A 26,275-nucleotide genomic window follows, 5' to 3' on the forward strand; every position below is an offset into this window, starting at 1 on the left:
AGTCAGATATCTCATAACTGAAGGATAATTATCCTGTGCAGCTATGCTATCCACCAATCTCACCATCACCACCAAAACTGTAAGACATTTACAATTCATTGTAAAGAAGCAGCATCTTTCTGTGAGGATAAAACAGCCAACATCCTTGAAGCCTCATGAATGAAGGCTGACTGGAGGGGCGCAGAGCACCCGGCAGAGACGCAGGTCAACCCCCATCAGGGCTGTAGGGAGGTGAGCAGCACAGGATTCAAGGCAGAAATTACAGGGCTACCACTTTTTTTAAATTAAAATTTATATGTTTTGTTTTATTTGAAAGCCAGTCACAGAGACAGAGATCCTTCAGTCTGGTTCACTCCCCAAATGGCTGCAATAGTCGGATGGACCTAAGCTGGTCCAAAGCCAGCAGCTCCTCCTGGATCTCCCACACTGATCCAGGCCATAAGCAGAGAGCTGGATGGGAAGTGCAGCAGCAGCAAGGATGCCAAATACCGCCCATATGAGCTGCCAGCCGTTCAAGCAAAAGATTGCCGTGCTATACCACTGTGCCAGCTCCCAGGGCCTACCCTAAACCAGGCAGGACTGCTCAGACAGCCAAGAGAGGACGCATCACTGAGGGTCAGCAACTTGCGAAACCCAATGAAGTCATCACAGCAAGTCCTGGCTCACTTCATTCAGCCACACTGCATCCAGCTAATGGTTAACAAACGACTCCAACAGCACCCTCATCAATTAATGAAAGTTTCATGTACTCAATGTATGGGACAGACGCCCAATGTTCTACGAAAGTGACAATCTGGAATTTGGGGATCTACAAGGAAATACACATGGATTAAAAATGTTTTGCTCCTAAATAAACAGTTTTTAATCCCCTTCCTCCACCAATTGTTTGAATGCCTCTCCAACAGGCTGCAGAGCACGCCAGCAGCAAGCTTGGCAAATCTCTCAGCACTCGACTCTGCAGCATCCTTCCGAGTTTCTCCCAAGTTACCTTCAGTCGCAAGATCAGGATCTGTACGAAGCAGATGTCTTACCTCATTGCCTCCCGACTTCCTCTTGCTCTCCTTTCCCTCAGCTGGTGGAGGAGCAGGCTTGACAGCCGCATGATGCCCAGGAAGTCCTGGCACCAGAACTTTTGCCTCTGCATTCATTACTGGGGTCCTCACCTGTCACACAGGAATGGCAGAAGGTAGAAAAGGAAATCACTCGAGGCCTTAGGCATCCCCAACCACCAAACAGCTTCACAAGGCCTTCCTGAGAGTTGGCAAATAAACTGTTACATGATAATCTGAATGTTCAGCGCTTTAAAGCTTGCAACACCACCTAAAAATACAAACCCCACAGATAACTCCTGGTTCTAGAACACTTAAAGGAAGCTGAACTTTGCCCAACATGCTCAGACAGCCAAGAGAAAAGGTGTCATCTCTGAAACTCAGCCAGAAGCGAAACCATATGGATGTCATCACAGCATATCATGGCTATCTCTTCCTCACGGAACCGCCAAGTACAATGGCTCCCACACATAAACACCATGCTAAATCCAAAACAGAGCATCAGACACCCTGTGTACAGTGCCAAACGCCAGCCCCACACAGCACTCCTCTCAACAAAGCCACATCCCTCTGAGTATGGAGACTCATGAGGTTGTCTGTGCACAAATTTGATGTGCTGTTTATTCCTGTATACTTCCTTGCCCAGAGTCTTGGAGGATAGGCAGGGAAGACCTAAATTCAAGGTCTTCAGCTGCTAATTATCCATCTACTTACTCATTTCACAAACTAAGAGTATAGAAACAAAGTTTCATGATTTTAACATCTAAGACCAGAATCCTTAGGAGGATTTTTAAGAATACACTCACCTTCGTTATGGCCGTTTCTACTTTTGGGGCCCAGCAATTTGAAATATCCCTTATTAAACACATATGAGTCTCTTTGGAGGTTAAAGCCTGTGAATATATTTTTAAAAGAGAGGGAAAAAAAAGGTAAGATGCCTGGAAATCAGAACAAAAGCAAACGGCTGTGCTTTTTAATAAAACTATCACTCAGGTGGCAGGTGGGGAGAGAACTACATACAGAGATCCTGGGTGCAGTGGGGCCTTTGCTCAGGTAGGAACTGCTCAGATTGTTCATAGCTACAGTCTTAAAAGACCAAGTGACTTTTTAAAACACAAGAAAACTTTAAAGAAAATGCATTTGTTCATCACCCTATTAAAGAGTAATACATACTCAATTCTACCTTAAAATCTGTCACCCTTCCTATAGCAAACCAAAGATGAGGCAATACTGCTGCACAGCCTGACTGGCTCTCGGGGCGGGAGACAAGTCACACACAGACAACCACCCAGTACCAATACAGGTTGACAGTCACATGTCATTGCACATGCTCATGGTAACAGGTAACAGCGGCTGCACCCAGAGAGATGGCAAGGATGCCTATCTAGAATGTCATACTTTTCTCCTCTATGAATTAAACCACATGCAGACTAAAAGCTTGCTGTTTTGATTTACAGAAATTCACCTAGTACTTGCACCTAATATTCTACTCGTGGCCTCGTATTAGTAAGCTGTCACATTCAGTTACAAAAACTTGAGATAAATCACCTGTTGGACAAGTCTTCAAAGAAAGTTCTGCAGCAAAAACTGCTAAATCACTACACTGCCAAAACTTTTCCACAGAAACTTCACCAGTTGCTATCACTAAGGGCTCTTCCTCTTTGTGTAACCGGGCTAGGAATGTGCAACTACTGAGAACCTCAAACATGTAAAGATTAACTGCACACAAGGTTTTCAAGAAGTAAGGGAGTCCTGGGGGACAAAAATGAGCATGTGACTCACACAGACTCTCTTCTGATCTAGAACAATGCTTTATACCAACATTTTACAATGATTGGCCAGTTCATGGCTCTTAAATGACCCTTGGCCAAGCACATGTTGATGCTGTGGGGCTTAGTTCAGAGTAGCATCTACGTACCACTCTCTCAATAGTAGGCTGAAACCAGTTGCCATATACAAGCAACAATGACGTTTTGTCTGAGCAAAACCCAGCTGCAATAATAGAAATGGGTTTTGGTGTTGATTTCTTGCTTTTACCAGGTGTTGCTATCTGAATTGTGCAGTTTGACGTCAGAGGCTTTTTGCAGTATCTACGAATAAAGGGAAAAGTTAAGATTAGAAAATCTGAAATGGCATCTCTTACTCAAATCTCTGACATCACAAAGTGCAGCCCTCTTCCAGGTGCATGCCACTAGCAGTATGGCGCAGACCCCCCCCAGACTACAAGTGTTCAAGACTTCACCAACCCTGACCACATCCAAAACTTCACCAGGCTCAGCCTTAGTCCCACATGCCTCACCGCATCATTCCATCAGGCCCCAAAGAGGCCCTGAACTTCGGCCATCTCTCACAGCCCTATTCTTCACTTCACTAGGTTTTGCGCATGTTCTAGCCCAACAAGCCCTGGTTTCACAGCTCTCTATTCCCAAAAGGTTCACCATCAATCCTTAACCAGTGGAGACACTGGCCACATGTCAGCTCCTGGGCTCTCCTCCCCTTCTTGCAGGTCCCTACCTCATCCCTACAGCCCCCAAAGGTGGTTCTTCTGACATACCTGTGGTGCCAGGGGCCTCTGACACAACTCATGCGTGCTTTTCTGTTCCTCACCAATCCACAGACCATAATCTGTAGCCTAATCCCTACAACTTTTGAACTGTTACTAGTTACCAGCTACTTCTACCCCTACCACTATCCAATCGTATTTGAGTGACTCTCCTACATTTGTCAACTATTCCTCAAAGGTGGTTTTCATACCCAGCATCAAAGTCGACAATGTTTCTAATGGAACAATCTGGTCACTGAGTCCCTATCTCCTACTGATCATGCGCACCACACGGGATGACCAAACAGAACCACTAATTCCCATCCACTTTAAGCAACCCACCATCCCTCTTTACAACTCTCACTATCCTGATTCCACAATTATCCTTAAATCCAGGATATGGGTCCCTGCTTTGGTCTTCACTCATTTGAAGTCTATTATCAACTTCTCAAAAGGAATCAGTATCTTAAAGCTGGGTATACTCCATCAATCCTCAGCTTAAAATCTGTCGGTGGCTGATATGATCCAAAAAGCACCAAGCACTCAGGGGGCCCATATTTCTGGTCCCCAGTTCTTCAGGGTCTCATGTATCAATGTAAACAAAAGCCCAAAGTGTTATACACGAAAAGGCTAAAAATTGCCTCCTCAAATCCAATGGAGCCACATTCAAACTTGGGCCAGTGTTGTGGCTCAGCAGGTTGAGCCACTTTGTACAGCACAGGCATCCCATGAGTATTGGTTAAACTCTGGGCTATTCTACATCTTCTATAGCTCCATGCTAATGCACAAGAGAAAGCAGCAGAAGATGGTCCAGGTACTAGAGCCCCTGCACCCAGATGGGAGTTACATGAATGAAGTTCTAGGCTCTAGCCTTAGGCCCAGCCCAGCACTGGTCACGGTGATCATATGGACAGTAAACCAGTGGATGGGAAATATCTGTAACAACTCTTTCCAAATATTTAAAACAGAAATAAAACTACCCTCAGCTATAGGCAACAACTTAGGTTGCCTTGTACCTAGGCAAGTGTTAATAGCTGGAAGCAAAGCAGCCAATAGCTGGTGGGCTGCCAAATCTGTTAATTATATCGGTGTGCCAGCATAATTGCCTATTCTATTTTTTACATTTTGTTCATTATTTATTTCTTAAAGATATATGGGGGGATCTGGTGCCACAGGCCCCCAGCCCAGCTCAGATTGGCCCGTTTTATGAGTGCCATTTGGCACTAGGCACCCCATGCATTCCTGGACTCAGGGACTGTGGACTGACCACAGAAAGAGGCCAGGGAATGTATGGGAGGAAAGACCGCTGAGGGAGTTTGTTGCAGGTGAGGGATGACTTCCAAGGGACTTCCATCGACAAGGCCACTGTACTTGCTTGACTGTGAATGCACGTGTCAGAACTGGGCCTCCTCAGAGCCTCAGACAGAGTAAAGGATGGAGGATATGGCAGTCCACAGGCCTGCAGAAGACATCTGGTACCACAGCAGAGGATAGACGGCAAAATGAATTGGTCAACTACTCCAGCAAGCACTGAAAGCAAATATCTGGGTGACTGGTGATGCTAAGTTGGAATATGCCAGCCAATGGACCTGGGAAGGATTTTCTCATCTTTGAATCTGTGAGATCAACAGCATTCCAGAACTATGAAAACCACCTGAGCAGAACCCTCGGAGCATGCTCCACACTGGGTACCCTGGGATGACATCTAGTTCCCCATCCCTGGGTATTGAGGTAGATGGGAGGCTGAGTGCGGCTTTTCCCCTTATCTCTCTTCTTCCCAAGATTCGGGAAGAAGATTTGGAAACAAGGGTTTCATTCACTTCCCCTTATCCTCTACCCTTCCCACCCTAACCAACCATGTAAACATCATCAAAAATAAAATTAAATAGTATCTAAAACTAAGTAAGAGGGGCCCGGCAGCGTGGCCTAGCAGCTAAAGTCCTCGCCTTGTACGCACCGGGATCCCATATGGGCGCCGGTTCTAATCCCGGCAGCTGCACTTCCCATCCAGCTCCCTGCTTGTGGCCTGGGAAAGCAGTCGAGGACGGCCCAAAGCCTTGGGACTCTGCACCCGTGTGGGAGACCTGGAAGAGGTTCCTGGATCCTGGCTTTGGATCGGCATAGCATCGGCCGTTGTGGTCACTTGGGGAGTGAATCATCGGACGGAAGATCTTTCTCACTGTCTCTTCTCCTCTCTGCATATCTGACTTTCCAATAAAAATAAATAAATCTTAAAAAAAAAAAATAAAAATAAAACTAAGTAAGAGAACGGATATTTGATATAACATTTCATATGCTACTTGATCAGTGCTGGGATTCAAGTTCTGCTTCCACTTCCCAACCAGATTCCTGTTCACGCATTCCCTGGGAGGAAGCAGACAGCTCCAGTACGTAGGGCCCTGCCAGTCACTGGGAGACCACTGACTGAGTCCTCGATTCTGGCCTTCAACTTAGGCCAGCCTCAGATGTCACAGACAGCTGAGGGACTGAACCAGCAGACAGCAAATCTACCACTAAGAATTGTTTAAATAATAAAAATAAGCATATGCTACTTTCATAGTTCCTATTTAAATAACCTTATACTAGTATTCTAAAATAAGAATACCAACAGACAATGAAATACTAAAATTACTTTAACATTTAATACAAGTAAGCACATATAACTCAGCCTAAGACCATGTTTCTAGTCTGCAAGACCTGATAAATTTTCTACAAAGGGCTACATGTAACCATTTCAGGCATCTTGGACTCTTATCAGATTTGGCCAAGATCATGGTTTAGCAAACCCTGGTCAAATACTCCACCAAACAACTCATCTAACACATCTCCCTTTCTGCCCATGAAAACAACAGCATTGGTATTCTTCTGTCAGCCAAGCACAGAAGCAAGGACTGGCAAAGCATTGCATCTCCACACAAGGCACTGTCCTTGAAATGTGTAAACAGAACCATCAACATTTACTAAAGCATGTATAACTAGTCATTTCCCAACCATACAGTTACAAAATCACCCGTAACTCCAAAACCATTCATTCTTACTGTGTTCATATGGATGCATAAGGAATAAGGAATGCTTTTCAAACAATGTAACTGAATAATACAGGCAAAGACGATGAGGTAGGAATCTGATATGAAATAGGAATGAAGGGAAAGAAAAACGACTGATTAAAAAAAGCTTCTTACTTACCCATTTAATATGTGTTCAAAAAGATGAACTTGGCCATCTCTGCAAACAACAGCTAACTTGACAGGCTGGAAGAAGAAATGTAATTGATAAGTGAATTGTAGGCTTCAGCCCTCAGCCTAACTTAGGAAAATTCTACCTATTCTCCCTGCCCTGCCATAAAATAACCGAAGAATAAGTTAAAACAGCAAAGGGGCACCTACAATAATTACCTCTGTCAAAGTAATAAATCTTTCAAATAAAAACAAATCTTTAAAAAAAAAAGATAATACAGTCGGAGCCAACAAGGCAGCACCGTGGGCTAAGCCTCTGCCTGCAGTACCAACATCCAATACGTATGCCAGTTGAGGTCCAGCTGTTCCACCTCCCTGCTTATGGCCTGTACCCACGTGAGACCTGGTTCTTGGCTTTCGACTGGCCCAGCTACTCTGCAGCCATCCGGGGAGTGAACCAGTGGATGGAGGATCTCTGTCACTCCTTCTTTCCACAACTCTGCCTTTCCAAAGTCAAGAACACAGTCTTTTAAATGAGATGAACAAAGTTCCTACCTACAAACCTGGCAACCTGGCCTGAAGGTGCAACTCCCAGGCAGGCAGGACTGCTGGAAAAGCCATCCAGCCTGGCGGATGGGAGTGCAGTGAGAAGCCCTGCTCACCTCTCTTCCTCCATCTACCTTCAATTTTAACGGCCTTCCTGGCTGGAGCTGCCCAGTCATGGCACTCAATTCCTGCCTCTTGCCCCCAAGGGTTTGTACAGCAACACTCTGAACTTTGTGAATGTTCCTTAAAGGAAGCTTAACTGAATAATTAGCACTTTCAAAAGTTACTAACCACCACTATAACATACAATTCTAATGGGAGAATGTAAGGAGTAGCCAATGAAAATAAAAGCCTAAGAACATAAAATACGTAAAAAGCTGAAGACTAACTTGGGGAGTTGCTGCTAAGGCACAGCAAGTTAAGCCACTGCCTGTGAGACTGGCATCTCTCAGTGGAGCACCTGACCGTCAGCCTCCGGGCCACCTGAGGAAGTACTTGGACCCCTGCCACCCAAGGCGAAGACCCGACTAGAGGTTAGGGTCCTGACTTTGGTTAGGCCAAGCCCATTTCTGTGGGCACTGGGGGGGTAACCCACAGGATGGGAAGGTCTCCCACTCACTGCCATTTTCTGCCTTTCCCATCAATGGCACTGTGAAAGCACTTCAGAGGCCCTAACAGGTAGTTATCCTGCACTAAGAAACAAAAATCTCAGCAAAGATGTTCTGAAACGCTAAATCCACCTCCAAAATGTGCTGCCTTTGTAGACAAAATATTCCTTCCCTCCCAGGAGGTTATCCAGGTGACCTAAGAGTCAAATAGCCTTTTAAAAACTGTTACCTTTTATTGCTACTCCCTCAAGTCTCCCTCTTCCTAGGTTGCTAAATCATCCGACCATCCAATAATGTCAAACACAGCTTTATGAAACACAAAAGCAAATTCCTGAAAATGGAGTCATTACCTCTTCTTTGTTTTCTGACATGGTCAAGTCAATATAAACAGGCTCGTCTGTAACTGTGAAAGACATCACTGCATTCTTCTCTTTGTTTTCTGAGCGGACCTGCCTAGATAGTAAAAGCAGCAATTAAATATCAAAACTCAAAAACAAACAAACAAACAAAAACACACACAAAAAAAACTCTAAATAAAGGCAAAGACCTTCAGGAGGAACCTCAGCATTGGATGAGTACCAGCTCGTTCATGTTTTGACAGCTAACTGAGGTGACTGAAGATCAAAGCAAGGGAAGCATTCAGAGGACGTCCAGACACATTTGGGGCACATCTAACCAATGAGCAGCACCCTCGACCCTCTCCATCCCGCTATTTGTCTAACTTGAAGCCAGCCAATCTCACATTTTCTTGACTGTCGTATTTTGCTTGACAGAATGTCTTGAAATCAGACATTGTTAGTTCTCTTGTTTTTTTAATTTCCAAAATCATTTCGACTGTGATTTGTTATTTTCCATTTGAACTTCTGAATCAGTTTGCCATTTTCAAGACAAAAAGTCTGCTAGGATTCCGACTTGACCATTGTACACGCTCATTCAGTCATGTACAGACCAGTGAAAATTTGTACCATGCTGTCTTCATTAGCGGTGATTTTTAAATTGCCCAAGCATAGTGCTGAAGTGCTAACGTTCTTAGGCACAAAAACGGGGGTCATGTGCTTTATGGGGTATATAGCAAAAGCATGTCAGGTAAGTTTCTATCAGGAGGGAGGTACCAGCTATGAGTTTAAAACCAGTGAAGCAATAGAGGTTGTTGATTAATCCATCTTTGGTAGAGGTTTCAATGATTTATTTTGGGTTGAGGAACCCAGACACACTTTGAATGTTAACAGAAGTTGATTTTTATTGCATATATGTATCAGTTAACATACATGGGCTACACCTCCAAAGGCACAGCGGGCTCCCAGGTGTTTTTAGTTCAGGAGCACAGTTAAGGTATAAAGAAACACACCTCACTGCACCAACACAGCGGAGCCCTCTACGTCAACAGAATCAAAGTTTTCCCACAAAGATGTGTCTTTGCTGCACCTCTAAACCAATAGAAAGGCGTTTCCATAGTATAACATTTGTAAGTCCTTCATTAGAAATTCATTTACTTCATGCAACCAAGCAGGTCTCATACTCCTCACTCAGATAACTGGCTCTGACAGAGCCTCATCTCCCAAGCCCAAAAGAACTACATACCAGACATTAAGTAACCGGTCGTGTACAGCTCCAGATAAGAAATAAAGACCAGTAATGCCATCGAAGGGCTGGCTCTCACTAGGAGGTCTGATGGTGGTGAACCTAAGTGATGACACTGGCGTGGCGTGGCCTGTGAAGTGCTGGAGGAAGGGAAGTCTTGTTTAGGAGAGAATGGACTCCAAACAGTACAGGGGTTAAGACGCCCTACACACCACAAACATATTACAGACATCTGAAAACCAGGCTCCATGATAAAGCAAATTATGCATGACTCTAAGCAGCTGAGATCACCTATGCTATAATCTGACTTCTTATCACATTCAGTTGAAAAGACTGAAAATTAAATGTCCTCATGCCACCTCCATCTCTTTCATTTCTGAATTAAAGATCCACTGAATTCTGCCCATGTCTGTGGGGTGTGTGGGTGCTCAGACACAGCCAAGGAATTGTTGGTCCTCATTTTGCACTCGGTGAGTCGAAACCACAATTTGAAGGCATCATCACCGCACCAACACTTGGAAACCCCTGGGCACAACGGCTTACGCCTCCTTAAATAACACACTAAAACTCACATTAAATGTTAGAAAGACTAAATGCTGACTGCCAACAGGCAAGTGACCACAATCAAAGCACAACAAAAGACTCTTACTTCACCTTCCATGTATTCGTTCATTTCTTCCTGCAGGTCAAGTAGACATATCGATCCTATCTTACATTAACACATCAGATTGGGAGTCAAAATGCATTATGCTTCAACAGCCTGAATGTTTTAGACCAATATGGCATGACACAAACGTTTCTTTTTCTCCAAGCTTCCTCTATACAATTGGTAGGCTTGCAAATACTTCGATTCACTCACTCTGTATATTTCTTTGGTCTCTAACACCCATAGTTTGATTGTTCGACCAGCAGAAAGCAACATCTTTCCATCTGGGCTGATTCGCAGGGAGCTGACGCTGCTGTTATCACCTTTCCACTTGCTGTAATGTGAACACAAGCAAAGCAACTCAACAAACAGGGAAAATAAACAGCAGAAAAATTCCTATGTTAACTGCACTCCCTACAGAGTTGGTGCCTGGGAACTGACCCCGGAGCTAGCAGTGAAGTGAAGCCTCCCCAACAGGGTGCTCTCAACATGGCACAGCAGGACAGGATCAAGATTCTCAGGAAGGATCAAGAAACAGAAGAGTCACAGGAAGCCACCTGCTTAAGTCATGCATCCTCCAACCCACAAATGGATGCAGTCAACACTCAGGCAAAGATCACCTCGGCTGGAACTCCCATGCCAGTTCCAGTCCCAGCTCCTTGCTTGTGGCCTGGGAAAGCAGTCGAGGATGGCCCAAAGTCTTGGGACACTGCACCCATGTGAGAGACCTGGAAGAAGCTCCTAGCTTTCGCTTCAGATCGGCTCAGGTCTGGCTGTGGCAGCCATGTGCAGAATGAACCAGCAAATGGATGATCTCCCTGTCTCTCCTTTTCTCTGTGTAAAAATCTGCCTTTTAAACAAAATAAATAAATCTTGAAGAAAAAGAGATGTCTGAGAAAGCGCAGAATATTGGCAGGGTCAGTGCAATAGCCAACAGGCTGATTCTCCACCTGCTGCAGCGATATCCCGCATGGGTGTTGGCTCAAGCTGCTGCTGCTCCAGTTCCCTGTTTATGCTTGGGAAAGCAGTGAAGGATGGTGCAAGTCCTTGGACCCCTGCACCCACATGGGAGAACCAGAAAGCAGCTAGAGCTCCTGACTTCGAATTAGCTAAGCTCCCGCCATTGTGGCCATTTAGGGAATGAACCAACAGATGAGGACCCGTCTCTCTGTTGCTCCTTCTTCCTCTTTAAAAATTTGCCTTTTAAATAAAAAGATTTAGAAAAAAATGCAGAATACTAAAAATAATTTACACTATAAAGAAAAAAACCTTCAAAATTCTTAAGGCAAAACTAATTTCAAAAATTAAAAACGACATCCTCAAACCTGCAATCTACTATGTTAGCCCAGCAGAACATGAGAACAGCAGACTATGAGAACAGGATTACTTGTGAACAAAAAACTCAAACTCGCCACTCACACATCCTTTTTCAGGAAGGTAGTCACCAAGTACCATGCCCCACCCAGCAAAAAGGACGGAGTAAATCACCAAAGGGGATACTGGGAAAGGCAGCTCCACCTGCCAGCACATCCCTTCAGGATGATGGTGAAAAACCTCCAGGGCAATCACAGTTCAGCCGACTTTGAACTAGAGAAGCTTGCTAGAAAATAGAAAAGATCTGAGCACCTGTGTCTAAGAATATCTGAAGATTTACACTACCAATAATTAATGGTAAACATATATAAACCCAGGCAAATATAAAGCAGGGCAATTAAAACCCCTACCAAAAACAAAAACATAACTTGCACTGAAAAGAAAATAAAAATTTTCTAGTCTTAGAATAGTCTGTGAGGATATTGAACTACTCAAAATGACAATTCTTACTCAAACTGTACAATATAATAATATTAAGACAACAAGGAGAAAGAAATGCTAAAGACGACCCTTGAAACACATTAAGAGACAGCACAGTGTAGTGATGAGAAACTGACTTGTTTTTCAACTGTAAAACATGGAGAGGCCACCTGACAAGGCTACATGTCTAACATGCTCAACAGTGTCTCCATCACTGCCAGTTCCTCCACCAGGACCTACACAACTGCACAATCTCTTATTCAGAATGGAGAAACATGAGTCCCACCCAAAACAGACTGGATCAAAAATGAGTGCTACTAGCAGATCAGATATCTGTGCACAAACTTACTTCAGGTAAGTGGTGCAAAGCTACAAACCGCGCTCCCCCCCATCCCCTTACCCCCCACCCAGGCAGGTACCTCCAGCCCCATCCGTCCCTTTCATTCCAAGCATTTCTCACAGGGCTGCCTGCAGGGGTCTTGCCTTTCACTGGTCAATGCCAATTAAGCTCATCTAAAAGCCTCAAAGCCCTGCCCCTCTTCCACCACTGTAGTAACTGGAGGATACACCATCTATCCTCTGCCACAAATTACCTCCTAGGATGCTCCTCCTCAGCTTCCCTGCCATCTCCCCACCTTCCCCTGCACCTTCGCTTTTTCCAGACCTTTCCAACACTACCCTACCCATGTGAGAAGTAATCACATACTACCTCAGGGCACCCTTGCAGCATTTTTACTCTTATACCATCATCTAGCTTTTATGTATCAAAACCTTGTGCATCCCACTGGGTTATTCAACACTCTCAACTGTTTCCAGCACAATTAACCAACCTCTAACACACTTCCCAACAGTAACATCCCCACTACCAGGCAGCTGCCAATGCTACTCACCATTTTACTTTGCATGTCTGTACGTTCCATTCTACAATGTGTTTATCGTCTGAACAACTATACAAACAGCCATTGTCTTGATGCCACTGTATGCAATTAACTCTGTTGTCATGACCACCACTCTGCAGATTAAAACAAAGCAACAATAAGTCAACCATATTCTCAGGCCTCAACTAAGCTTTAAAAGTACCCACACCTACATCCCTCCATTTTAGTTTTGCAATGTCAAAACTGAAATAAATCAGCTAGCTATTTTCTATTATATCCACTATTAATTTTCTATTCTCTATGGTAAAAATCTACTTCTACACCCTAAAAATGCTAGCTCTAAATGCCAGCTGCAAGTGTGACAAAATACTCTACAAAAATGACAAGTTTGACACTTGAGTGAACTACTGATTTCAAATAACAGAGACTAAAAAATCAATGCTTAAGGTAGAAATCAAGTCTAGCAAATCTATCCTTGGAAATCTCTTTGAAAAGAAGTGCCAGAGGACAGGTGACTGGCCTATCAGGTGAGACTCCCTTTGGGACACCTGGACCCCATATCAAGAGTGCCTGGTTTTGAATTCTAGCACCATTACAAATTCGAGCTTCTGGATAAGGCTCATCCTGAAAGTCAGTTTGGGTTTTTTTTGCTTGTTTTGTTTTTTTTTTAAAGATGTATTTATTTTTATTGGAAAGTCAGATATACAGAGAGGAGGAGAGACAGAGAGGAAGATCTTCCGTCTGATGATTCACTTCCCAGGCAGCCGCAAAGGCCGGAGCTGAGTCAATCCAAAGCCAAGAGCCTAGAGCCTCTTCCAGGTTTCCCTGTCCTCAACTGCTTTCCCAGGCCACAAGCAGGGAGCTGGATGGGAAGCAGGGCTGCCAGGATTAGAACCAACGCCCATATGAGAATCCCAACACATGCAAGGAGAGGACTTTAGCCACTAGGCCACTGAGCTGGGCCCCTGAAAGTCTATCTGTAATAGCTCAAGAAACATGCCACTCACAGAGAAGACTAAGACTGAGCTACCGACTCCAAGCTTTAGCCTGGCCCAACCCCAGATGCTGCATGTATCTGGGGAGTGAACCAGTTCACGGGAGATAGATTTTTTCTCTTCTTGAACAGATTTTTAAAACGTGTATGTGTATTTATGCATTAGAATTATTTCTTGAACAGGTTTTTAAAACATGTGTGTGTGTATTTATGCATTAGAATTATTTCTTGAACAGATTTTTAAAACGTGTGTGTGTATTTATGCATTAGAATTATTTCTTGAACAGGTGTTTAAAACATGTGTGTGTGTATTTATGCATTAGAATTATGAAAAGGGAGAGTCAGAGAGAACTCTCCACATGGTTCACTACCCAAGTGGCTGCAGCCAAGGGCCAAAAGCTTTTTCAGGTTTCTCTCACAGGGAGCAGCACTCCAAACACTTGAGCCACCTTCCACTGCTTTTCCCAGGCAATCAACAGTGAGTTGGATCCAAAATGGGGCAGTCGGGGCTTAAACTGGTGCCCAGATGGGATGCCAATAGGACAGAAGGCTATGCAATACCAGGCCCAATAAACTTGTTTCACAACACCAAACTCTCAAAAATGAAACCACAGACAGCCTTTGTTTTAGGTGGCATGCCTACCCTGAGATGTCTCCATCTCATAACCAAAGTACCTCACCTGAGTTCTGACTCCACTCCACACTCCAGCTTCCTGCTAATGCACACCCTGGGAAGCAACAGGTTAACGGGTCAGACACTGGGTTCTCCACCACCTATGTGGGAGACCTGGGTCAAACCCTTGGCTTCTAACTGCAGCCCAGCGTAGAGCCTGCCATTGCAGCAATTTCAGGAATGAGCCAACAGAGAAGTTCGCCCTCCCTCAAACAAACACTGAGTGAATAAATAGCAATTTTAAAATGCTTTCAAAAAAGAAACCACTGTGTTTTTTGAGAATGCTAAGTGCTTCCTTGGTCATGGATCATGCCTCATGGACAACACTTCATATATGTCACAGTGATACTGGCTCTCCTGAGGTACACACACACACATGGAGCATGCACAGTGGAGCAACAAGTTAAGCCACCACATGTGACACTAGCATTTCTTGATTTCCAATTCGAGTCCCAGCTGCTCTGCTTCTAATTCAGTTTCCTGGTAATGCACCTGGGAAACCAGCAGAAGCCCAAAATGCTCGGGCCCCTCCAACCTACACGGGACAACCTGGTCTTTGGCCTGGCCCAGCTCTGACTGTGGGTATCTGGGATATGAACCTGCAGATCTGTCTTTCTGTCTTTCCGATAGAAAAGAAAAACAAATTAGTAAAAAATTAAAGAACTAGGTCCCATGTTACACATACACAAGTACAGATGAACTTCACAGAAAGAAAAAACATTCAAAAAAATTCAATCTTGGAGCTAGCAATGTGGCATTACAGGTAAGAACTGTTGATTGCAGCAACAGTATCCTATATGGGCAATGGTTCATATCCTGGCCGTGCCACCTCCTCTCAGCTTCCTGCTAATGCCCTGGAAAGCAGCAGCAGATGGTCTGAGGACTGGTGGCCCTGTCACTCAAATGGAAAAGCTGACTGAGGCTCTGGTTCCTGGTTTAGGCCTGGCCCAGTCACTGCAGCCATCCAGCGAACAAATCCATGGCGGAAAGATCTCCGTATAACTCTCAAATAAATAAATGAATCTTTAGAAAAAATTAAACCTTGGTATTCAGCAAAGAAACACAAACCAAAACAAAGTAGCACTTTTTAATCTGTTCATCTGTTTACACACGGACTGTTCATGCTGGTGAGGACACAGTAAGATTGTAAACTGCATACTATCCAGCACTGCCAGAGCTGTGAGTGTAACCCTATCCTTTCAGATAGCAATATGGCAAAGTGTCCATTCACTCACTCATCCCTTCAACAAACATTTACTAAATAGCAAATATATACCAGACAGTTTCAGTATCATATCTAAGTCTCAATAAAGTCATGCAAAATATGCTGTAGAACACCCCTTAAAGGATCACATAACCAGCAGGATTCAACCTCAGGACACACTAGTTTCAAAGCTGGGGCCCCTTCTATTCCACTCTTTCACACCAACACCCCTCACCCTCTCTAGGTTCCTTTTTGATAAATGCATGCCTCTTGAAGCAGGTACAATCCTGTGAAGTACTACAGCACTCTAGAAGGGGGTTCTGGGCTCCTCAGCACACCACCACGTGGCACAGGTGGCACAAGTGCAGAGGACCACTCAAATGCAGAGCTCAGCTGAAGAACGCATTAGACACACAGGGCCTGGCGCGTTGGCCTAATGGCTAAAGTCCTCGCCTTGAATGCAGCAGGATCCCATATGGGCGCCGGTTCTAATCCCGGCGGCCCCACTCCCATGCAGCTCCCTGTTTGTGGCCTGGGAGGGCAGTTGAGGATGGCCCAAAGCCTTGGGACCCTGCACCTATGGGGGAGGCCCAGAGGAGCTTCTGGCTTCCTGGCTTCGAATCGCCGCCGTTGCAGTCGCTTGGGACATGAATCATCAGACGGAAGATCTTTCTGTCTCTCCTCCCTCTGTATATCTGACTTTGCAATAAAAATTAATAAATCTTAAAAAAAAAAGTGAATGAAATTATTTTAAAAAATGGACTCTTCTAGCCATTCCAAGTGTTTCATACAGTTGGCAGTTATTATTTGCAAAATTTTACTATGAAAACAAGGACTATATATCTACATACAAATTTCAAAATCAATTTCCCATCCACCACATCAGCTGCTTTCTGTCACCACTGTCACTGCTGGTTCAGGATACTCAGCGGTAGCAATAATGCTGCTGAAATCTAACTATAATCCGTCCACTGCTGACCCAAGCACAAATTAGGGAAACTTTTTGGGAACTATCTCTCATGTATTAAAAAAAAAAAACCCAACAATGAAAATCCTTACTAATTACAAGTTAGTTATTCTGGAAATCCTTAAGAAATTTTTTTACTGCTTCGCAAAAACCTGAAACTCTAAAAGGTCAATAATAAGTATAAATGGACTACCCAAACCGGTGGGATTTTAGGCAGTCATTAAAATGGTTGCCATTAGTCTTGACAAATATGTGAAATACACTGAGGAAAACATCAACAGGATACATCATAAACAGAGCCAACTGTTTTTCTCCAATACACACACAGAGCAGAGATTGTTAACACATGTCTTGGCGGATTAGGCTATCCCCCCCAACAGTACATAGTTCCACATTTCTGAGATATTCTTTGTAACAGAAACATGTTCAATTCACATATTCAGAAAGCAGTGCTATACACAGGAGTTCAAGAACAAAAACAGTGTTAACTAATAGTCTCTGAAATAAATTATGCCAGTTAACTGGGAACAGCAGCAGAAAATGGCCCAAGTGCTTGGGTCACTGCACCTGTGTGGGAAACCCAGCTGAAGCTCTTGGCTCTGGTGCCATCTGGTGCCCATGGAGGCCATCTGGGGAGTGAACCAAGGACAGAAGCGCTCTCTCTCTGCGTAACATTTTCAAAATAAATCCTTAAAAAAAAAAAAAACTGTTCCCATATTCTCTCCCAAGTCAAAGCTGCTCTTCCACACTCCGCTGCTGGTGCTGGGCTCTGCAGGCTCAGTCAGTAAGGCATGCTAGAGGGAGTCCTGGTTGCAGAGGAAACAAGGACTTCTTATCACCTGCCTCCTGGCGCTCCGCACTCCAATGATTGCCATTCCATTAATATTCCTGCAGCAGCTGTATCCAACATGCATTTTTCCTATCCGTGGAGATAGGATCCCAGGCCCACAGAGCAGCTCCACCTCTCGACACTGGGGGCAGCACAGCAGCAGCCAGTGACCTCAGAAGGACTGCCCTGGTGGGCTGCTCTCTGTGCTATTGGACCTTTTCAACTTGACACCAACTCAATACTCCCTCAGGCTCTGGCCCACAAGACTATACCTCCTGCATGGACTCGAGCACACACTGTCTAGATTTTCTTTTTTAATAACCTCTTATAGTCCTGTGTCTCCCTTTTGTACCTTTTATATGAGATGGACACATATTTACTTACTGTTAATTTACTTTGCAATTCTCCTTTTACTGTACTGTATAATAAGATACTTCCAACTGCTGTGCCAAGAGCCAACAAGTCCACCTGATCACCGGTTCCTAAAGCTTCGGATTTCCTCTTTTTCCTCTGAGGACTTTCCTGAAAAAAGAAAACACGATGTTTTTATTTAGCATTTCAAACACAAATACATCATCAATGCATAGATACAAATGCCTACTGCCTCGCAACATCCACCTTTCAAAAGGGGCACGTTCTAAGATGATGTTGTTAGAAAAGCAAATGACTACAATGGCAAGAGAGGCTGGTAACGCTCTGGCCAGCTCCCACACCTGCTGCCCTCTGGAAGGAAGGTGACAACCAGCACAGCTTTGTGGACCTGATGGCCCTGTCACAGGGCCAAACAGTCCTCCTGACCCTGACCAATCCAGGGAAATCTCGACTCCCCTGAGAGATCCGTGCCCAGGCATCCTCTCCCCCTTGCTGGCGGCTCCCACAAGTTCCAAATCCCAAAGTGTCCAGGAAAAGGGACTTTAACAATTTTCCATTCACAGAATCACTATCATAAACATGCATTAACTTCACACGTTAAATTCAAGTCAAACAGCTACGACTAGGAGAGCAGCAGAGGACACACCAAGGCTGCTCTGGGACCATGGGCTGGGCCGGCAGCTCTGGGACCGACCATGGGCTGGGCCGGCAGCTCTGGGACCGACCACGGGCTGGGCCGGCAGCTCTGGGACCGACCATGGGCTGGGCCGGCAGCTCTGTGCTGCAGGGGCGATTCCAACAGCTTCAGAGGTGAAGTTTCAATCTCACAGTAAATGCTACTGAACTTCAACGAATTATTTCAAAAGTGAACAATTTGCATCTGCTCAGCAAAAAGACAATCAATGGTCACAACTTGAAAGTACGTTAAGTTCAGAAAGCTGGAAAGTTACATTACAGATCTTCACTTACACATCTTTTTTAATTAGAGCTCATCATCAGCCTGTAGATTTTAGCATGAACAAGCTCAGAGAAATCCTTTCAGTACAGGAGAAACATTCTTTATCCAAAAACCCTGGGATCAGTAGTATTCTGACTTTTTCAGATTTATGAATTGTGTGTATATAAAAACAACGAGACATCGTAGGGCCAGAATCCATGTCTAAACACAAAATTCATTTATGCTTAGCATAATGTTATGTGTATGACTTTATACAATATTTTTAGTGGCTGCGTTTTGACCACAACTCATCCCAGAGTCACTTGTAGCTTTTCACTTGTCCCTCTTGTCCAGACTCAAAACTTGCAGATTTTAGAGCATCTGGGACACAGGGATACACACAATGCTCAACCTGTACAAAGTAACCAACACCACGGAAAAGGAAACACTTCTAACTAAGCGCGCCAAGATCACTACTCTACCACACAGAAAAAGGAAAACTCTCCATAAAAAAATCGAACCAATCCAGGCCCCACCAATAAGCACATAAATACTCCCGTGCATGTCAGTGCCTTTTCATCAGATCCATTTGAGCAACCGGATTCACGGACAGCCAGAATAGAAAGATTCACCCAAAGGATGTAACTTCATTTGAAGGAAAGAAAGCACTGTGCAAATCCTTACAAATGTACCTACATAATAAGCTCAAAGAAGCTACATCTAAAGGCCATGATCTCATTAGTAATATTTAATTTGCTGCGAACATTGAAACCTTTGGCTGAGGAGTATCCTGGTCCCATCTTCAGATTTTGCGAGAGGTTTCTGTCCAAGCCAAGGATAGGGTGGGGTGCTGAAGTACATTCACCTCCTAACTCTGCTCAGAAAGATTCCAGCAGATAGTTCCTCCGTTCCTGGCTCCCAAAACCAAACTAACCACACACTGAGGCTTCTCAAAACGTGAAAAAAGGCTGGTCCAAAATGTATGCTTTACCAAAGATCTTAACTTCCATTAAAAAGCAGAAAGAGGGCCCAGCACCATAGCCTAGTGGCGAAAGTCCTTGCCTTGCATACTCCAGAATCCCATATGGGTGCTGGTGCCAGTTCGTATCCCGGCTGCACCGCTTCCCATCCAGCTCCCTGACTGTGGCCTGGGAAAGCAGCAGAGGATGGTCCAAAGCCTTGGAACCCTGCATCCACGTGGGACATCCAGAAGAAGCTCCTGGTTCCTGGCTTTGGATCCATTGAGGCCACTGGGGATTGAACCAGCAGACAGAAAATCTTTCCCCAACTCCCAAATTTTCCTATCTACGGATTCCTAACTATTTTTGTGGAAGTCAAGCAGAAGCAGTATCCACAGGACTTATATCCAACTTTGAGGATCACCAATCTAAGCCTAAATAATTCAACCACTTAGTCTAATCTCAAACAACCACATTCCTCAGGGTCAGAAAGTTTTTCAAAATAACTTAGCAGGATGAGCATGTCCAAAAAGGGAACACTGTCACCATATCTGGAGTTGGTACAGTGGACGTTCTTGTGAAACACTTGAAGACACAGCCCTTCCTAAGTGCTTCTGAACCCAACACGTGTGAGCTATGATGATTACACTCTATGACAGCCACTTGTTGGCAGGCTGAACCACACCACTCTTGTGATCAAAAACACCAACTCCCCAGGGTAAACTCCACACAAACAGCTCTGTGGTATGCAAGAGCATCCAAACTGGCCTTAACCCCGTTCTCCAGCCTTATCTTGGATTCCATGTGGACACGACACATCCTCAACATGCAGGTATGTTTCCATCTTGCCTCTGCTTTTCCCACCACCTGTAGGGGTTCTTTCGTACTCACCTCTATTTTCACTGCTTAATAATCTTATCCACATTTCAAGATCCACCTTAAATATCTCTACTGAAACCCCTTCTTTCTCTTAAGATACTCATTACAAACACAGTAAATCAGAATTGTCAATATCTCTTCTGGTACATCTTAGTCACTTAGTTGCTTCCATGTAAGGGCCCAGCACAAGGTCACATGCACACTAATTATTTTCAAACATGTAAGCACAAAGCAAAATAAAAGGCAGGCTAAGAACTCAGCACATATATTTAGAATTGAAAAAAATTCTTGGGGTCAGCATGATGGCTCAATTGCTCAACCCTCTACCTGCAAGTGCTGGGATCCCATACGGGCGCCAGGTCTCCCGGCTGCTCCATTTCCCTTCAAGCTCCCTGCTTGTCGCTTGGGAAAGCGGTGGAGTTAGCCCAAAGCTTTGGGACACTGCACCCCCGTGAGAGACTCAGAAGAAATCCCAGGCTTCTGGCTTTGGAGCAACTCAGCCCCAGCCACGAGGGCCATTTGGGGAGTGAAACAGCAGATGCAAGATCTTTCTGCCTCTGGTTCTCTCCATAAATCTGTCTTTCCAATAAAAATAAATCTCAGTTTCTGAAGGCAGAAAGAGTAAAGACCTAAAGTGTGTGACTTCTTACATGAGAGATTTCTCCAACAGGCAGGGCAGCCCTGAGCCAAGACACACCTGTCTGATGAAAGCCCATCAGCACTGGATCCAGCAGTCACCAGAACCCGGAGGAAGTCAGAAAGGCACACCTGTGGGACTTTTTTTTTAAAAGATTTATTTCTATTCCAAAATCAGATATATAGAGAAAAGAGGAGAAACAGAGAGGAAGATCTTCCGTCCGATGATTCACTCCCCAAGTGACCGCAACGGCCAGTGCTGCACCGATCCGAAGAAAGGAGCCAGGAACTCCTCCGGGTCTCCCACCTGGGTGCAGGGTCCCAAGGCTTTGGGCTGTCCTCGACTGCTTTCCCAGGCCACGGGCAGGGAGCTGGATGGGAAGCAGGGCCGCCGGGATGATGAGGGGCAAGAGCAAAGAGTCTGGCCAGGAGATGAGAAGTCTGGGTTTGATCAGCAATGAGGCAGCACCTTTCCTGACTGACCCTAGAGTGAAGAGCTGACCTGCGCGTGGACAGCCAGAAGACACTCCTAAGGAGATGAAGCCATAGCAGAACCGTCCCACAGGGAACAGCATTAACACCGTCACAACCCACTTGGCTCTACTTTACAATCAAGTGATGAACCAAAACTACTTCTGAAAATTACTGATTTTTAGACACTGAAAATTATGCCCAAATTTTAAATTCCATCCTGTAAATAATTCCCATTTCTTAGCCCATTGTGAACAAAATGTGTATATTTTACCTAAAATTACCAATTGTTTAGGTTGAAACACTAAATTGTACTGCACCAAAACTTCTATTTCTGTCCCAGTGGATCCAGACAGCATCCTGGTACCTAGTTTAAATACTGTAGGGACCACAGGATAGCACATGCTCTGTAAGGAGAACACCTGACCTGTGCCACATCCACGGATGGTCCATGCGAATACTCAGCCCAGGTTCTCCCTGGAAGCATCCTCCACGTGGCCACACTGAGCCTGTCTGGTGTCCGACAGGCCAAGGGCTCCCCACAACAGACCCTGCACCTGGTGGGCCCATCCTCACTGCAGCGATGGCAAAACCACCTAACAGTCATGGAGGCAGCTACAGCAGCACAGGGTCTCTGCCAGCAGGGAGGAAGGAAGCTTGGGTTTTTTGGTTTGTTTTTTCTTTTAAGTTTCAGAAATGTAACAGAGGTAACAGAACTGCAGGTCCCACAGAGCTCAGCCACTGTCTGTCTTTAACATCTCAACCTCAGTTTACACACAGAAACCCAAGCAACATCAGAAAGAGTTCATTCGTCCGTCCCTTGCACTTTCCCATAGTACTTCCTGTCACGAACGTTCTTCCAACAGGCTCCAGCAACCAAACAGAAAAATCAGCTGTACAAAAAGTGTGAAAATCCTCTAAATACGGCATTGTGGCTTAATACAGTAAAGTACTATAACCAGTCTGTGACTAAGAACAAGTGCCAACCTAATTTTTCTAAGCATCTAGGTTTTATTAACCCTAACCTGTTACCCAAAACACCCACCATGAACTCATCTTTCTCCACTGACAATAGTATTGTCACCATACTTGGTCAGTCCTTGGTAGCAAACTGCCAATTAAACCAAACGCAAGATACTGTGACAGACTAACTTACACCAGGCCACGTGGCATGAGATGAAGGGAAAGAAAGCACCCCACAGCTGATTCATTCACTAGGCACTTAAGTGTCTCTTATACACTGCCCCTTTTAACCCTGTGAGAACCCCAAAAGATGCAGTGTCCCTGTTTCAAGTCCAAACATCTTTTAACCAGGATCTCCACCAAATGTGGAGACATGGTTTTTGAAAAACCTCCTTTTCAAGCCAGATCCTGTTTAGCTTCCAACATGAAAAATATCGAGTTTAGCAAGAGCTCCTTTAATAGCAAGGACATAACCCAGGGAAGGAAGCAGTTGTTACCAATGACTTCCTTTTCCATCTTTAAGAATTATCTGACTCAGGAGCTGGGGTGATAGCTCCACTTGTTAATCTTGCACTTCCAAGCGCTGGCAATCCACACAGGTGCCAGGTCATGTCCCAAATTCTCCACTTCCTATCCAGCTCCCTGCTTATGACCTGGGAAAGCAGTGGAGGATGGCCAAGTCCTTGGGGCCCTGCACCTGTATGGGAGGTCCAAAAGAAGCTCCTGGCTCCTGCCCAGCTCAGATCCAGATGTTGCAGCCATTTATGGAATAAACCAGCAGATGGAAGATCTTACTCTCTACACTCTATAAATCTGCCTTTCCAACAAAAGTAAATAAATCTTATAAAAAAAATCATGTGATTTATATATTCTATACCTAATCCATTTGTGAAGTGTGTTAATAACACTCTTGTCCCCCTCCCTCTCACTCTCCAGTAACACTGGGGGTCCGAGAGGATACACTGTCGATCTTCCAGGGCCCCACTGTCACTACAGACCCCAAGTCCCTCAATGCTGTGACGAAGGGTGCGGCTGTGGGGCAGGACAGAGATCCTGCCTTCAGAGGCCACAATTACTCTTGGGGTTAAGTCTCCAGTCAAATGGCTTATCCTCAGTAGCTCTGACTCTCAATCAGTTGTCCCCAACCTGTCAACTTCAGGGCATGTCACAGCTATATGGTTAAAATAAGACAGTGCAAGTAAACGAAAAAGACAGTAAAATCTGTAAGAACTTTTTAAAAATATAATCCAATTTTTCAAAAATTCTCCACATTGAGGTTAATCACTCAGTAAGACAAAAACAAGTCCAGGTTAAGACATCAAATCCCAGTATTTCCATCTATATCGCAGTGACCCAGACTAGGCAAGTTTCATTCCTGGACATACAATGTGATTAGAAGTCAACAAAAAGCAAACTAGAAAAATAGTTTTTTCCAACAAGTAACTCATTATTTTGTGCTGATAACCAAAACCTGAGCGAGCTCAGAGGCTCTGTGCTCCCGTCCGGGTGCCCGCCAGCTGCCTTAATAACATCAATAACAACACGGCACTCACATGCCAAGAATCATGAAGTGCTCTGTGCCACATGCGCGATCTTCAGAACCACTGACTAGGTAGGTAATTCTATTCCCTACGCGGGGACTCGGGCTCAGTTACCGCAATGGAGTGCCCAAGTTAACAGGCAGTCAGTGAGGGCCAGACCCTACCAACCCACCGGCCCTATCTTCCTCAGCATTAGCATGATCTGTGGTATCACCACTTCATAAAACTGCCAAGAAAAACTACTGCTGAAAAGAAAACATACGCAGAATATTACACATTTATTAATATTCTAAACTTCAAGTTCTGTGATTCACTTATAAGCCCTGATTGCAGAAACTGCAAAAAGGCTGCCTAAAATCTGAGCTATACAGAAACATACTTGGCCAAAGGAATTCATCTTAGAACTCTACGTCCTACCTAAAAGTTAGCAGAGGTACCCTCAGGCCTCCTACAAACCTCCACACGTCCGATAGTTTGACACATAATCAGAACCACAGATTAAACACCGGGAAACCTGACGCTGTCCTGTCGGGCTGGAGTGATTCCAGGTCCGGTTCTAACTGCGGGAACCATGTGCCTCTAGTGTCTACCGAGTCGGGATCCCCAGCGCGTGGCATTTACCTGTCAGCGAAACACCTTCCCTATCTGCGGAAAGCTGACCTGCCCTGACTTCAAGTCAGGCCGCACTCCACCCTCACCTCTCCTACTACGAGACTAGAAGGCTGAAGGACTAGGGGAGTGGCGGGGGGTGGGAGGCAGATGCCTAAAACGCAAGGGGACCGACTAGAAAGGTGAATGAAAATGAGCGTGGGAATGTCTCAAAGTTTCAGGAGTCAGAGTCCTCCTCCGGCGTGGACCACGCGGGGAACACGTGTTGAGCCTGAACCCAAGGAACAGGCGTGGGGGTGGGGGTGTCCCGGAAGCAAGCAGACAGACCTGCCCATCCCCACTGCCCAGGGCTGAGCCCACGAGCTGGGGTCAGGGATGCAGAACGGCAACACGGTCCCACCAGGGGGCTCTCCCATGGGTACCCGGCGGAGGAGCGCGGCCCAGCACCGCGGAGCCGCCCCAGGGGGACCGGGAGCCTGGGCGAACATGGCGGCCCGCACCCCGTGCGGAGCGGGGAGCCCGCCGGCCGGAGCTCGGGTCCACGGTCCACGCGATCGTGCCGCGCCCTCACGCACTGCCCTCTGGACAGGCCGCGCACCCGCCTGGAAGGCGGCGTGGGCCCTGGGCGCGCCGCCGCGCGCTGCGCCTCCTCACCCGGGGGCGCCGACGGCCCGGCGCGAGGCCGGACCCCGCGCCGCCCAGCTCCCGGGCGCCGGGGCCGGAGCGGGGAGGGAGCCCGTCCCCTGCCGACCCGCTGGCATTACCTTGGCCTGCAGCCTCGCCGGCGCCCAGGCCAAGCAGGTGCAGGTACCGCTGAGGTGCGCGGAAGGCACGTACTCCTGGTGCAGCCGGTTGTTGGCGGTCTCCCACACTCGCAGGTGTCCATCGGTGGAAGCCAAGGCGAAGTAGGCCTGCCCGTGAGGGGAAAAGGCGCAGGGTACCCCCGCCGGGGCCAAGGGGTCGCCGCTACCGCCGCCGCCCGCCGCCATTGCTGCTCTGGCTCCGCGGGAGCCACGTGTTCGTCCGTGCGCAGGCGCATCGGCGGGGGGCGGGGCCTCGAGCAGGAAGTAGGGCGGGGGCGTGGCTGCCGGCGGCGCCGCGGAGCGTCGGGCGGGGCTGGCCCTGGACGGTGGCCCGCTGGGGCCGGTCGCTGACTCGGTGTGAGGAGATCGTGTCGGGGAACGTGACGGGAGAGGGGAGGGCACGGCCCGTCCCGTAAGGGCGGGGAGGGAAAAGCTGTATGACAAGGTTAGACGAGATGCACAAGAAAGAAATATTCGTGCAGCGAGCGTTGCGTGCCTGCGTTCCATTTGGCAGTGGGTTCGAGTCCCAGCGCTCCAGTGTGAGGTCCGTATGTCCACCTGGGAGACTCTGTCTTCGCCCTGGTCTAACTGGCTGCTGCAGCGTTAGGGGCTGAACCA

The 26,275-nt window shown here is 46.0% G+C and overlaps 1 protein-coding gene and 3 non-coding genes across 4 annotated transcripts in view; all 4 read right to left on the bottom strand.

Annotated features, from left to right (window-relative positions):
* WDR43 (WD repeat domain 43) overlaps nucleotides 1-25,888 on the bottom strand; it is a 39,231-nt gene extending 13,343 nt beyond the window's left edge. Inside the window, exons 1-10 of the mRNA XM_004582704.4 lie at nucleotides 25,619-25,888; nucleotides 17,872-18,009; nucleotides 12,833-12,954; nucleotides 10,362-10,482; nucleotides 9,503-9,642; nucleotides 8,272-8,374; nucleotides 6,778-6,842; nucleotides 2,968-3,139; nucleotides 1,856-1,942; nucleotides 1,032-1,163 (exon numbers count right to left, since the gene is read on the bottom strand). Coding sequence (XP_004582761.2) covers nucleotides 1,032-1,163; nucleotides 1,856-1,942; nucleotides 2,968-3,139; nucleotides 6,778-6,842; nucleotides 8,272-8,374; nucleotides 9,503-9,642; nucleotides 10,362-10,482; nucleotides 12,833-12,954; nucleotides 17,872-18,009; nucleotides 25,619-25,843 — 1,305 coding nt within the window. The 5' untranslated portion in view covers nucleotides 25,844-25,888. The remainder of the gene's footprint in view (nucleotides 1-1,031; nucleotides 1,164-1,855; nucleotides 1,943-2,967; nucleotides 3,140-6,777; nucleotides 6,843-8,271; nucleotides 8,375-9,502; nucleotides 9,643-10,361; nucleotides 10,483-12,832; nucleotides 12,955-17,871; nucleotides 18,010-25,618) is intronic.
* On the bottom strand, nucleotides 580-654 carry LOC118760771 (small nucleolar RNA SNORD53/SNORD92). Its single transcript, XR_004996980.1, has one exon. It is a non-coding gene; the product is annotated as a small nucleolar RNA SNORD53/SNORD92 (small nucleolar RNA).
* LOC118760768 (small nucleolar RNA SNORD53/SNORD92) lies at nucleotides 1,390-1,468 on the bottom strand. Its single transcript, XR_004996977.1, has one exon. It is a non-coding gene; the product is annotated as a small nucleolar RNA SNORD53/SNORD92 (small nucleolar RNA).
* Nucleotides 9,927-10,011, bottom strand: LOC118760773 (small nucleolar RNA SNORD53/SNORD92). The gene has a single exon (XR_004996981.1). It is a non-coding gene; the product is annotated as a small nucleolar RNA SNORD53/SNORD92 (small nucleolar RNA).
* Nucleotides 25,889-26,275: the final 387 nt, after the last annotated feature.

This window comes from Ochotona princeps, chromosome 8, assembly GCF_030435755.1.
Source record: "Ochotona princeps isolate mOchPri1 chromosome 8, mOchPri1.hap1, whole genome shotgun sequence".
In the NCBI taxonomy this organism is placed as follows: domain Eukaryota; kingdom Metazoa; phylum Chordata; class Mammalia; order Lagomorpha; family Ochotonidae; genus Ochotona; species Ochotona princeps.